This window comes from Chaetura pelagica, unplaced genomic scaffold (assembly GCF_000747805.2).
Source record: "Chaetura pelagica isolate M959 unplaced genomic scaffold, ChaPel_1.0 scaffold401, whole genome shotgun sequence".
Classification (NCBI taxonomy): Eukaryota; Metazoa; Chordata; class Aves; order Apodiformes; family Apodidae; genus Chaetura; species Chaetura pelagica.
In genome coordinates this window covers 1364961-1378377 of record NW_009952259.1, presented here as the reverse complement: position 1 = coordinate 1378377, position 13417 = coordinate 1364961, and the positions used below count along the sequence as shown (strand labels likewise).

Genomic DNA, 13417 nt, shown 5'->3' with positions numbered 1-13417 from the left:
ACTGTATGCTCACTTACCATTTGACTTAGAGAATATAAATCTATATATTCACATTTGAATATGAAATTAAATTTCCAAATAAAATAATTATAACTGCATACATCAAATTAGAGAGCAGGGGAAAAACCTAAACTCCACAGCCAATTACAAATTGCAATTATTTTCAATATCTGAAAACAGTATTGATTTGAAAGCTAAATAAAGTTCCTTACCCATGCTGTACTTTGCTTTGGTACATGTTGTTCTTTTCAATATTTCATAAACCTATGGAAGTAAAAGAAAGGAAAGGGTTACTCCAGACACTGCCAGTGAAAAGCAATCTTTTTGTGTGTACAGCTCAAATATTGGCAAAACCAAGACGTCGATGAAGTCATCACTCTTTGATAAAAGTCATGGCATGCAGGAGAGCAGGGCTTTCAGTGTTGCATGCTGAGTTATCCATAGAAAAAAAGCTTAACTGAGTAGCCAGATACCAAGGTAACTGATGAGGGAAAATGAAGTTACACCTAACCACTGACATAACTGGGTTTACTCATATTTGACATCAATCAAGAATCAGAAGCCCTCTTCTACCAGGACTAGGCACTGTGCTGGACCTGCTCTTCCCTCACCTCCCATGTCTGGCCTCAAGCTGTGCCAAGGGAGGTTGAGATTGGATATCTGGAAAAATGTCTTAACTGGAAGGGTTGTCAGACTGTGGCACAGGCTGCCCAGGGCAGTGGTGGAGCCACCATCCCTGGAGGGATTTCAAAGCCATGTAGATGTGAAGTGGGAGACATGATTTAGTGATGGACTTGGCAGTGCTGGCTTAATGGTTGGACTTGATGATCTTAAAGATCTTTTCCAATCAAGAAGACTCTGTGATTCTAAGCTGGCTTCAAACCAAGGACTTCAGCAGAGTCCCAGGCTCATCACGTGCATGCAGAAGCAGCCCTTTGTCAGAAACTGGACAGGCTAGCACAGGCTAACCTTAAAATTTCTGAACTTGCCTGACCTCAGTGGCAAAAGTGATGTATTGATTTGATGATTTATTGCATTTATTGGCAAATAACCTTTTCACATCTCAGCATGCAGCCCATGCAGACAAACTTTGGCCCCATCTGCCTGGTGTTCTCTTCTAACCCCAGTGAATTCGAGGGGCTGCCACGGAGAGATTTTCAGTTATACAATGTGCATGGCTTGTTTAAAATAAGTAAAAGGTCTTTGGCTTAGTTTCTATTCATCAAAGATTCACAGGGAGTGACCAGATTCCTGTTCATTTTGCAGCAGGCGGAAGGGTCAATATTTGCACTGTGGTTTAAAAATACATAGGAGAGAGGCAGGTGAGAACTTTAAGAAGCAAGAATACAAAGAGAAATGCATGTGGGATAAAATGATGCCGTTAAACATCCAGTCGATCTTTTATTACCTGGTGATTTACAAGGACTTCAGACAAAGCAACATGCTACCAGCACCATTGTTCTATGCTCAGTGTCCCTTGAGGGGTTTAAAAAATCCCATCCCTCCTCTTCCTCCCAGCCTCTGTTATGAGCTCCTTTTGTTTCAGTCAGTTTTGCTCAGCTTCTTGTCCTATGGTGCCATTTTGTCCTGCTACCTTTCTCAGACAGCTTGTTGTCATGAATTTTAACTCTTTTTTGCTCCCTTTTTGCAATTCAAAGTTATTTTCCTATATATCTAAACATACAAAAGAAAATCTACAAACACAAACTATCTTGTTTGGGGTTTTTTTTCCCATCTCAAATGAAAGCATTTAAGCATTTATTTAACAAAGCAATTTGATGGTTGTCTTTTTTCTTTTCCCCTCCTGTGCTGCTGCCTCTGCCTTCCCTGGTCAAACTCAACTAGCCCTGATGACCTGCACTCCCACCAAATCAGTGCACTTCAAGCTACAGGGGAACTACATCATGGGATCCACACACTGGAATGTCAAAGCAGGAAAGGGAAGTTTAGATATCTTACAGCTCTTATCACCCTAGCAATAAAAGACAGCTATAATTGTGATATAAGCTCTTTTTGTAACTACTTACCACCCAAAAGGCTAATGTTAAATAGAAGATAAAAGCAGGCTCACAGTCACATTCCAACCCACTGATTAGCAGCAGTGGAGTAGAGCAAAGACTCCATGTTATACTTTGAGAAGTGTTGCAGCAAGTGCTGCTTGGCATGGTCCCTTCCAACCACCCTGGCTGCCACATGATCTGTCCTTTCAATTCCCTTCTCAGGGGCTCTGAAGGAGGCTACACCTACTCCCCCACTCTCTTTTATGCTCTGTAAGTCACAAAAATGTAGTTTGTGACCTCATATTCCTATATCAGGCTCTATTTCTGTAAGGGAACTGCAGAAGTTTAACCAAGAGAGGAGAACTGAAGGAGTAAGGACCCTCCAACACAAAGGCAGAAATGGCTCAGCCCAGTCCCAGGGCTGCACACGTGTCCATCATGCTTGCTGTGTAACAGAGCTGAGTAGACACACAATCAGAACAAGATGCAGTTTTCTGCCCTTGTTGCATTTGCTTCATGCAAACTTTAATGTTAAATAAAAATCATAAAACTTAACGCTTTCAACACCACCTTAGAGAATTGCCCCCCAAAACTAGAAATAATATTCCCTACAAATACCTGGTTGTTTCATTGGAATTTGTTTTGGGAGATTTCCCAGCATTTTATCAAAAGAGCAATTTGCCTTACAAAAGGGAAATGAATCACACAGGGTGCAGGGAGCTGGTGCCATAACCAGTGCTCGAATGTAAATCTAGTCCCTTCTGGTGATATGTCTACTAAAAAACTATATCCCAGATTAACTGTGAACTAGAAAGATCCAAATTATTTTCCAAAAGGCAGCAACCTGTTAGCATCAAAGACTATTCATTACCTATGCTAAAGCTGGAAACATTTTATTAATAATTTCAATAACTGATACCACAAGTGATCCCTGGCATTTGGTTAAGAAAGGCAAAGTAGCAGCAGGCATTGTAGTGAAGCTGGCCAAGGGGCTGTTAACACCATGACTAAGGCACTACCCACCATAAATTATTTATATACAGTACTTACTATAGTGCTTCTTGTTTTGCTGTCAAAGAAGGAATCTCTGTCAGACAAATCAAATCTGTTAAAAGATTAGAAGGAAGCCCATTAGGTTTTGCAATTCAACAAAGTTCTTGGATCTTCTGTGGAAAGAGAGTGTTTGTGTTTCAGAGTTGGCTCTTGCTGCTGGGAAGGGTTTCTCAGTCCTAGGAGAAGAAACAAATGTAGGTTTGGTTAGAACTGATGGAAGCTTTATCATTTACTGGTCTGAATAGTAAGAACATCCCAGAGTGCTGTTTTAACCAGCATAGAGGGAAATATCTTCCAGTGCTGTGATTGATCTAACTGTGCCTAAGACAAGCAAACCAAATGAACTTTTGTGAGCTATTGGAGTTTACAGGACCTCTGACAGGAGAGGGGTGCCTGTGTTTCCTGTGAACATATCTCTTTACATCCCTCTGTATATACAGCATTTTCTCAGAAACCAGCCTCAGGGACAATTATACATTAATAGCTACTTCTTTCAGAAGCAGCCAGCCCTGCTCCTGAGAAACAGCTATTTTCAGGCAGTCTTGTTCCTGAGGAACTGCTATTTTTAGTGAGTTCTATTTCTGAAGAAAAAAAAAAAAAAAAAAAAGAAGAAGCCAGTCATTTCCTGCTCTTGTTGACCCCTTTAATATTTTCATTCCTCCTGGGGATCTCTCATAGCTAACATTAAATAGCTTGTAGACACCTCATTCAAAAGAAAGCCCAACCCAACTCTCATATTTTAAAGAGGGTGCTTATACGTTTCATTGGTTTTATGTATTTATAGGTTTTTCTGCACAAGAGACTTCTGACGATCATGTAAGTTGAATCCCTGACCACTGCTGGCCTTGAATTTCTCCTAATAATCTGTACATCTTGTCTGCACCTTAATCTCTGGGAGGCCACTCTTGCCTCCGTTATGCAGCAAAGGCACAGATGGTCTCACCAAAAAAAAAGCCACCACTGCAACCAGCATAAGTCACATCCACGCCTAAGCTAAGGAGCATCTTTTGGGCTTCCTCTGAGGCACCAGACTCCTTTGCTGTGTGAGAACATCCTGCAAGCAATATGTAAAAACCTTTCCTACAAGTCCAAGAACATGCCAAATGTCACACACACTGACTGGCTCAACTAACACACAGAACTCCATCAGTGTTCTGCATCCCTTGCTGAAAAACTAAAACCCCTGTATGTACAGTGAAGAAATCTTGCCCTGGGACTGTTGTTTGTTCCAGCTGGCACACACATCAACACACTCTTCAAAGCTTCTCCTCTGGGATGGTGGCCAAGGAAGAGCAGCAGCAAAGCAATCCAGGGCAGTTGAAACTTTGGCTGGGCCCCACCTCCTGATTTTTTCCTACACCCACATTTGCAGCTATTCTTACTGACCTGAAATCGATGGCAAAGCCACCATGGACTTCAGAGCACTTCCAAGGTCAAGGCCTGGTTGGCAGCACATGTGTGAGCTGCCCATACCAGATGAATGAAATTACTCTGAAATGTATCAGCCCATATCTCTGGCTACAAATTTTACTGAGCATTTTATTTTACATGGTAAAGAGACTATTGTAAACCACATGATAAGTCTTGTTTGGCAGGCTAGTGTGTATAGTTACATAGGTATTTATTAGATGCCACAACAGCAGCACTGAGATTTCACAGAGGGGCTCCTCAAAGCCTGACTCCTCAACAGTGAGCCAAACAAAAATTAAATTTACTGCAAAATGGAACTAATCTTTGCAGGGACCTGTTACCATGGACATTTACAGAAAGCTTTCACTTACAGGTGCTGTTTCTCTCTGGAGAAGGGGTAGGAGAGGCGCTTCACTGTCTGAGGCTTGTGTTCTGCCACTTTGGGCTGGATGGGCTCTGTTATCTTTTGGATGACAGAGTTAATCTTTTTCAGAAGACCATGGGTCTGATTGATCTGATACATCTGAGTGGGAGAAGAGAAAATTAGCTGAACTGTCTTGCTTTCTGGTTATCTGTAGGAGAGAGTGAACCGTGAGGAATGAACCGTCTGCTAAATATATATGAAAATAAATGATCAAGGAGCACAGCTTACCTTCTTGAAAACATTCAGAAACACAGAGATGAATGGGAAAGTCACACCAAGGCAAGCAGAGAAAGCCTGTTGCTTTCCCCCTGAACCAAAGCATGGCCTGTGTTTTGTTCCAAATAATCAGGCTGGGGTATTCAGGAGAGATATACTTGGCACTGGCTCCTCAGACACCTGGTCCTTTGGCATTTACTAGTTTCTTGATGCAATGGGACAAAGACATGAAGGAACTATGGAGCCCCTATGCAAAACAACAGGTTTCCTCTCCCTGGGGCCTTTCCTGGGAACGTTATGTATGTTTCAGCAGTCTCCTCTCTTCTACATAAAGGAACCAAAATATCTGGAATTGTCTACTGCAGTTCTGTTTATTAAATGCAGGAATTGTGTTAGCAGGTCACAAAAGAGGATGACAGGCTTGTTTCTCTGAGCCAGAAAAGCTACATGCAGATCCAGGGCAGGGCTCCCACCAAAGGAAGATGCTTGGCTGGACATAAAGCCTTAGGTGTCTGAGGGTGTTCTCAGGAACATCACTCTCCCAAGCAAGGCCTGCAGGCTTAGGTGGCCTCTTTCATACACAAAAAAAAAACCTCGACAAAATGCTCACCCTAACTTTTCTTTTGTTACAAAGCAGCTTTAACTACAGGATCAACAGACTTTTTATATCTAATTGTGCTTCTGATAAAAATCGGTGGTAAGTGAGGCAATGATGGGTATTAATATGAAATCTAAACCAAAAGTGGGGGTTTAGTGTTGTAATAAATGATGCTGGGCTGTGAGACTGTCTCTCGCTCCATTACAGACTTCCCTCTGCAGTCTGGGACATGCACTTAGTATGTGTTTAAATATTAATCCATCTGTAAGCTGTGCTCACTGAGCAGGTAACTATCTATCACAGATGACTTAGAATTGATGAAAATATACTGTCATCTCTTTAATGATATTTCAAATATTCTGAAAGGTAATTTATTTTGTGGTAGAGTGTTCTCAACCCCTGCAACTATGACTAATGATGCATATGAAGAGTCACCAAACCCAGCAAGACTCCTGCACACAAATTGTTACTCTTACACTCATTTTTAGCAGTCTAGTGTTTCAGGTGAGAAAACCTCTCCAAAATGCACACAGAAATTTCACCATCAATTGCAGCCTTTTCTTTTAGAACACGCTGACAGGATGAGGCAATTTATGGAACTACTCGCATCGTGTAGAGATGGTGGGAGATGCTGGGAATTCCTGATTTCCATTCCTCCTTCCCAAGCAAGTTTGTGACTCTCATTTTCCATACAGATCAGTGAACTATCTTAAAAATGCTTGGGGGAAAAAAAGCCTACATCTGTTAGGTGCTCAGAGATGAGGATATGTTTAAACTACACCTTCCAGAGGAAATAAAGGAAAACCAAGACTCACCTTTTTTGTGGGCATCTTGAGCTTAAGAAATTCTGCCTCTCGACACAACACATTCCATGGTGCATGTATTTTTACAAATCCAACCCCATGGATTTTAGTCTTCAAAAAAAACAAAACAAACAAAAACAACCAAGATAAAAGGTCACTGATGAGAGGAAATAAAGTATTTTTCCCCTTGTGTTTCATACGTACTTAAGGAACAGTTTATTACTGTCACTGAGCTAAATCTCATTTGAGACAGCAGGTTTCTAACAACAGGACAATCACTGAACACCTCTCTGTGCTGAGCTGCTAGGAAATGTGACTCAAAACCACTATTGTCTTTCAGAACAATTACCACAAGATTAAACAGATAAAAACTGTTTGGGAAATAAAAGCTAATGACTACGAACACAAATACAGTCTAAGCCAGTTAAATTTGAAGCACAGGCACCCAGCCAAATGGTCTGATTTAATGAGTGCATTGTAATTAATGGAGCTAAGAGAGTATCTGCTGCCTCCTCAGAGTTGCTCAGTATCTCAAAGGACCAGAACTGCAGTAAGGGAGAAGCAGCCTCAGATATAGATGTATCAACATTAAAACACCACATGTTTTAATCAGGAAAACTGCTAGGAAGAATTTGACCAAACAAAAGAGAAAAAAAAAGAAGATAAGTGTTGATGAGACTCTAAGGTGTGTGCTTGCATCCCACTAGTGCTCTGAGCTCTGCTTGAGATGGCTGGACATGGGGGTTTGCTCCTGGCACTCCATACACACCCCTATTCACTCCCACAGGAGCAACCATTTCAAAGCCATTGGACAATGGAAAGAAACTAGCTGGTATTCAGCACCAAGAAGAGAAGGGAACTTTAATGAACTTTTCTAGACTTGCTGCTGTATCAGCTCAGTTATGGTAACAACTGGCTCTCACACAGCTATGCCTTGCACTGGCTTTCCAGAAATGGGTTACTCAGAGGACATAAGTAGCTGCCAGCCTGCCCATGAGGCATGGCTTCCAAATCACCTCCAAACTTACCCCATTGAAGAGAGTTTAAGTGACTTAGTAAGCATCATCTGTTTAAGAAACCTTTGCTCTTTTTGCAATCAGTAAGCCCCCAGTGCAAGTGGGTGGCATGCTGCTCAAGCCCAAGTGCTGCCAGGTTTTACCCCCTGCACTGATGTGCTGGATATGGAAGCTGATGTAAATCTCTGTGGCTTGCTCTTCTCTCTGCACAGTCCTCCCATGCTTTGGTATCTTGTACGGAAAGTACAGGGTTTTTTCTCTTTTACAGTGTCCTGGCTTGAACCCTGAGCCCTTCTGCTTAATTTGAAACCAGATTACATGTCACAGGTGGGGGCCTCCCATCTTGCAAAGGATTTAAATATCTACAACTTGGCACAGGCAAGCTTCTAGTTCACTACAGTAATTTGCAAGTTCGATGGAGAGCAAATCTTAATTTCACTTGCAGGACAGAGAAGTGAAATGGTTTCTTTTTTGCATCATACCATGCAAAATACTTACTTTTATATCCATATATATCATTATGTACATGCCTGTATTTATGAATAACAGAGGGCAGATTATTTTTTTTTAACATTCTGATCACAAGTCTAGCTGTTTAATCTCAACTTTTAGGTCCTGTAAATAAAACCAGCATAAATGTTTACTCTCTCTCATAGGAGTTTCAGCCCTATTGGCAGGATCAGTTAATTGTAATAGCTGCCTTTGAAATTAATACCGCTGTGCCTATTTCTACTAATCACACACTGGCAGTACTTCACACACATCATTTTTTATATAGTCTAATGGTCTTTTAATAGAATGTACTGTTTTCAGGGTGCAGGTGAAAGGCGTTACAAGCTGTACTGTTCACATCTAAGAATGGAAAGAGCAAACTGAAATACAGACCCACGCGCTCCAGCATGTACCAGAACCCCCTGAACAAATTTAAATACATTGAGGTATAAAAATATCACTGTCTGTATCAGGTATTTTTCATCAGAACTGGAATTACCAGTGGATCCAAACCACAGTGTAAACCCACCAAGTTGGGATTAGTTTTCAGAGCAAATTAAGCCTCACTTCTAGATATGGCAACACATCAGTGAGCTGTGTTGCAATAGTGGATGCGCCATGAGTCTCGGCCAAGAAAAGTAAGAAACTTCACTTCATTGGGGCAATAAAAACCCACTGCCCATTCCTGTGAAGTGAATTAAATCAGTGGGAGAGGACAGTGCTGCCAGAACTGAAAACACATTCTGGAAGAGCTGAGCTTGTGTAACCTTGACCAGAGCCAGGCTCACAGGAACAGCTCAGCATCTCCTTCAGCCACCTTCTCCTCCTCATCTTTACCCATCTGAAACGGCTCCTTACATCCTCATCGCGTTCCAGTTCCAGACCAGCCTCTACCAGGTTCCCTTCATACTCCTCCCTGCGAAACCTCTTGTCATCTTCGTGGTAATCCACGTGAGGTTCACATTCCCCCATTTCCAGCTGGACTCCTTTCCCGGGAAGTGGCTGGTCCTGCTTGGTGCTTCGGACACTTGAATCATTATGATGAACTCTCTTGGTGAGTGTTCTCCCTGCCGAGGACTTCTTGTATTGATAGACTAAGATGTAGTCTACTTTCCTCTTGCCATCTCTGAAGTAAAGTCCATATTTGCAGTCAGCATCTGGATTTTTGGATAGGGAATTTAATAACTGGAAGCAGGGAAAGGGGATGTGGAGAAAAGGAGAGAGGAGAAGAATAATTAGTACATACGCCAACATGAACACCAGACAGACCTTGTATCAAGGACTTCTTGTCTGGAGCACACGATGACCCACATTCAAACACCACACCTACAGGAGGAGCCCACCCATGCTACTCACTCAAAACAATTTTGCAAGTTAACACCTGCAATTTTATTGATGGCCAGCTGGGATTTTATTGGCCAGAAATAAATAGCTAAAATGATTGGGATTTAATCTAATTACCAGCACACTAGCTCGTAAGTCAGCTACTTGGTGGGTTTGGTTTTCTCCTCTGGGGGTTAATCACCACTAAGATCATCTGTCCTTTTCCACCCAGGACATCTGCGTTTCAATTCTGACAAATGGATTAATATCAAGTGCAAACATTTCTCACTTCTCTTATCTAGCCTTGCAAGTTTGTATCATCTGAGAAAGAGATCAGCTTAGATACAGACTGAAGGGAGCCAGCTGGTCACCAAGCACGGCCAAAAATGCAACTGGACCTTAGCCAGGGCAGTGGGTTCACTGCTTACTGAGTTCATCACTTTTTTCCCCACTTACAAAACCTGTGTCACTTTGCAATCTGATGGTGGCAAAGATTTCATTCCCATCTTGGATTAACCTCGTGCAAGTGTTGCAAGAGGCAAGGAATGCAAGTCTTAAAACACAAGTCCATTTCTAAGCATTTGTCTCAAAAAAATGCATAGGACAGTTATAAAAACATACAAAAACACTTACAATTATTAATTTCTACTTCCAATAGCACTTTTCATCCATAATTCACAATTCTATCCTTGGACGTGCATGGAGCATTTTAAAACAAATTAAAATTCCCTCCTAACTTATATTTGTTTTTACAAAAAATATCACAGGAGTGGCTTTTCAGGGACCAGGGACAATTCCTGGTTTTTAATTTTACAGAAGAATGTTAAGCTTCCATGCAGGAAAAGGGACTTGTGCTCCAGTGACAGCAACTGGCCACTGGCTGTAAATCATATTGGCCAAAACCCATTGGACATGTGTCCATCTCCTGCTTGTTGCACACATAAAGCTGTGAATCTAAGTTATTGGCAAACAGTTCTTTCTAAACCTCAGATGAAAAGAGCAATCTCTGAGGTTACTGTACAATATATCACAGCCAATACAGGCAAAACTTCACTGAAACACACCTGCTGTTACAAAAATGTGCACACTTCTCTGCACATCACCTTGGGGAGGGCAGGTCCCAGTTACATCTGTAAACCAATGCCTTTAAGGAACAGTCTGTTCTTCCCTTTTTGCCCTGGGGAGATTCCTACTTGGACAACAAAGACAAGCAGCAAACCTCATCTTCCCATGTTTGGAAAGAGGATATAATATATTAATCACAGAATGTCAGATTGGAAGGGACCTCAAGGATCCAACCTTTCCAGGTACTGCTATAGTTGATATGAGATGGCTCAGCACCCTGTCAAGCTGAGACTTAAAACTGTTCATTGTGGGGAAATCTACTGCTTCCCTTTGAAGACTATTCCAACGTTTGACTGTCCTTGTGCCCAAGAGGAATCTCTTCAAAGCAACTTGTGCCCATGACACCTTGTCTTTTCCATGTGACTCCTGGCAATTAGGGCATCTCCATCTTCTTGGTAATTAGAATATAGAACTGCTGCCACCATAGACTTCACTGTTTGTCCTATTCCCTCTTTCCCCTGCTCCACCATCTGCCTTATTTCACCATGACAATTAAACACATTCTTCAGAGCACAAGCTGCTCATGTTTATGCCCTACCTACATATTCCTGTTCCTAAGAATAATTACAACGTAGAAGACCATTAATAACTACTGCTTTCTGATTTCTTCCTGTTTAATGGCATTAATGTGAACTCAGAACATTTTTTACAAGCAAGCTAACAGCCCTGCTTGTGACAGGCAACTCAGTTATGCAAATTTCTGTAGGAACAAAATATTAAGAAACAGTAACTAGCTGGGTTGTCAAGATCCAATGCCTCTTCAAAGTCAAGAGTTGTTGTAAACAAGATACAGGAACACTGGGATTTCCTTTAAGATAGCTAGTTGTATTTGATTGTTAAAGATGTGATCTCCTGAACTAATTAAATATTTATTTCTGGAAAACTGGGCTGAAGTGATAGATGTTCAGGTAAGTGCAGGGAGCTGAAACAGGCAAAAGACTCAGAATCCAACCACTTCCCCTCCTTGTTGGATTTACTTCAAGGGACAGTAATTAGTTGGTTGGTTCTGGAGGTCAATAAACAAAAGAAAGTGGCAGGACTGGGATTGGCTCTTGAAGATGGCAGCATTGAGTGTGCCAGAGGTTTCTTAACTGCTTTGGGAGCTCGGGTGAGACCAGCACATCCTGGCCACAGCTCCTCTTCTCCTGGAGCGTGCCCTGGGGGGAGGAAAAGTGGCACAGAAAATCCCATTTCTGGTTTTTTGAGCCACTGCCACCAGAAAGGGGACAGGTCACACTGCAGAAACTGAGTGAGAGGTGCTGCACTGTGGCTGCTAAAGTCTCAATACATTTATTAATGCATGAGAATAGCTGTGTCCCACTGTGACAGGGACACAGCCAAAAGACTCAAAAAAGCCTGTTGGTCCTGTTTTAAAGAAAGAAACTGTCAGATTCTTTAAGGATCTGGTATTAATACTGCAAGGTATTAGGTCACACCCTTTCTTGCATTGCTGCTATGCTGGAATAGAGCAAGCTGCCTTGACTTAAGACCAGGTAGGGCTCATGTCCCTTTGGTTGCACGAGACACAGAAAAGACATTTCAGTTTTCCCAGGGCAGGAGGAATGTTTACACTCTGATAGAATTATTCCTCCACGCTCCATCCTAATTAAGCACCAGCACAGTGAATCAAGTGTTGCTTTTTTCAGCTACACCTTCCCCCAGAGAGATCTGTTGTGTAGTCCACTCCACCTTGATTCCTTCACCTGAATAATCCCCTTCTTGTGTGTTTGTGACATAACCAATTCCTAATCCCTTTGGGTATTCAAATTACTAATAAGCGTTAAAAGAGTTTAACCAAGGCACAATTAATAAGACTGGAAATGTAACCTCTATTGCCTGCTACAGGATATTAGTTGAATGTTGCCTCTGCTAACAACAGATTTCACATGAAATTTTAGACATTTTTTCTGTTCTTTTCTGTGTGGCAAAGAGATGGGCAGGTTGCCACAGCCCAACGGCCAGATTGATCCCTCTGAGTGCAGCCAACCCCTTCTCATGCTACAGGTTAAACAAGGATCCCCTGCTTCCCTTCTTCACATCAAAGAACAAACCCCACTGACAGCATGTGCTGTGGCTGGTGGCAATCCTCAGCATCTCTGCGAGGGGGAGGGAGAGGATTTCAAAGCATCCTGGGAATGGAAAGCATGAGAAATAAGCAGAGGGGTAAAGCACAGTCTGCCAGTCATGGCACATCTGGCAAGTCTTCTACTCACTGTACTCTCGTGCTGGTCATATCCTATATCCTCAATAGCTCGGATGTTGATAATGTGGATCCCCTTCTCCTCAGCAGGTGAACAGGAGTATTTCTTGTTCACCCTCATTCCTGTCTCCTCTGGAGCCACGTTGAGGTCTTCTGCCAGAAAATCCACCCCATGAAACTCACTGTCCGTGTCTGAAAAGAAAGGGAACAATTTTCATCAAGACACTTTTAAGCCCAACACTTGCTCCTCCCAGAGCCACCCAAGCTGAAACGTATCCTGGTTCCTGCCTTCTTCTGCCAATGAGCCCTTGTGCAGGGCTCCCACCCTTCTCAGCTTTCCCACAGCCTTCTTCAGCCCTACCTAGGTCTCCTCCTCCACAGTGCTCAGTTCCCTTCTTTTCTCCACTGCTGTCTCAGGATGTGTTCACTCTATGGTGTCATAGAATGATCACATTTCTTGGCAAGAGAAGGAAAAAGGGGGGGGAAAGAGAAAAAGAGTCTGAGAATTAGTTGGTGACAAGACATAGCAGAGTGTTTTACCCCTTTCCAGTAGGCATTTTCTCCTTCAAAAAGCACTAGTTCATGCTGAAAATCTACTCAGTGGGTTTCCCATCAAGTACCTATGTACTCCATCTGATTTACTGAACCATCCTTATCTAAGTAGTCTTGAAAATCTGAGGTTTTCTCCCTCTCAACCTGCCAGACATCCATGTTTCTACTTAGTAGTTGAATGGGTGGGGTAAAGGATTTCCTATCA

General features: G+C 42.2%; 1 protein-coding gene across 1 annotated transcript in view; it reads right to left on the bottom strand.

Moving 5' to 3' along the window:
* ANO1 (anoctamin 1, calcium activated chloride channel) overlaps positions 1 to 12781 on the bottom strand; it is a 45758-nt gene extending 32977 nt beyond the window's left edge. Inside the window, 6 exon segments of the mRNA XM_010007426.1 lie at positions 213 to 264; positions 3051 to 3105; positions 4835 to 4986; positions 6517 to 6615; positions 8871 to 9197; positions 12674 to 12781. Of these exon segments, the coding sequence (XP_010005728.1) occupies positions 213 to 264; positions 3051 to 3105; positions 4835 to 4986; positions 6517 to 6615; positions 8871 to 9197; positions 12674 to 12781 (793 nt within the window).
* Between the last annotated feature and the right edge of the window lie 636 nt (positions 12782 to 13417).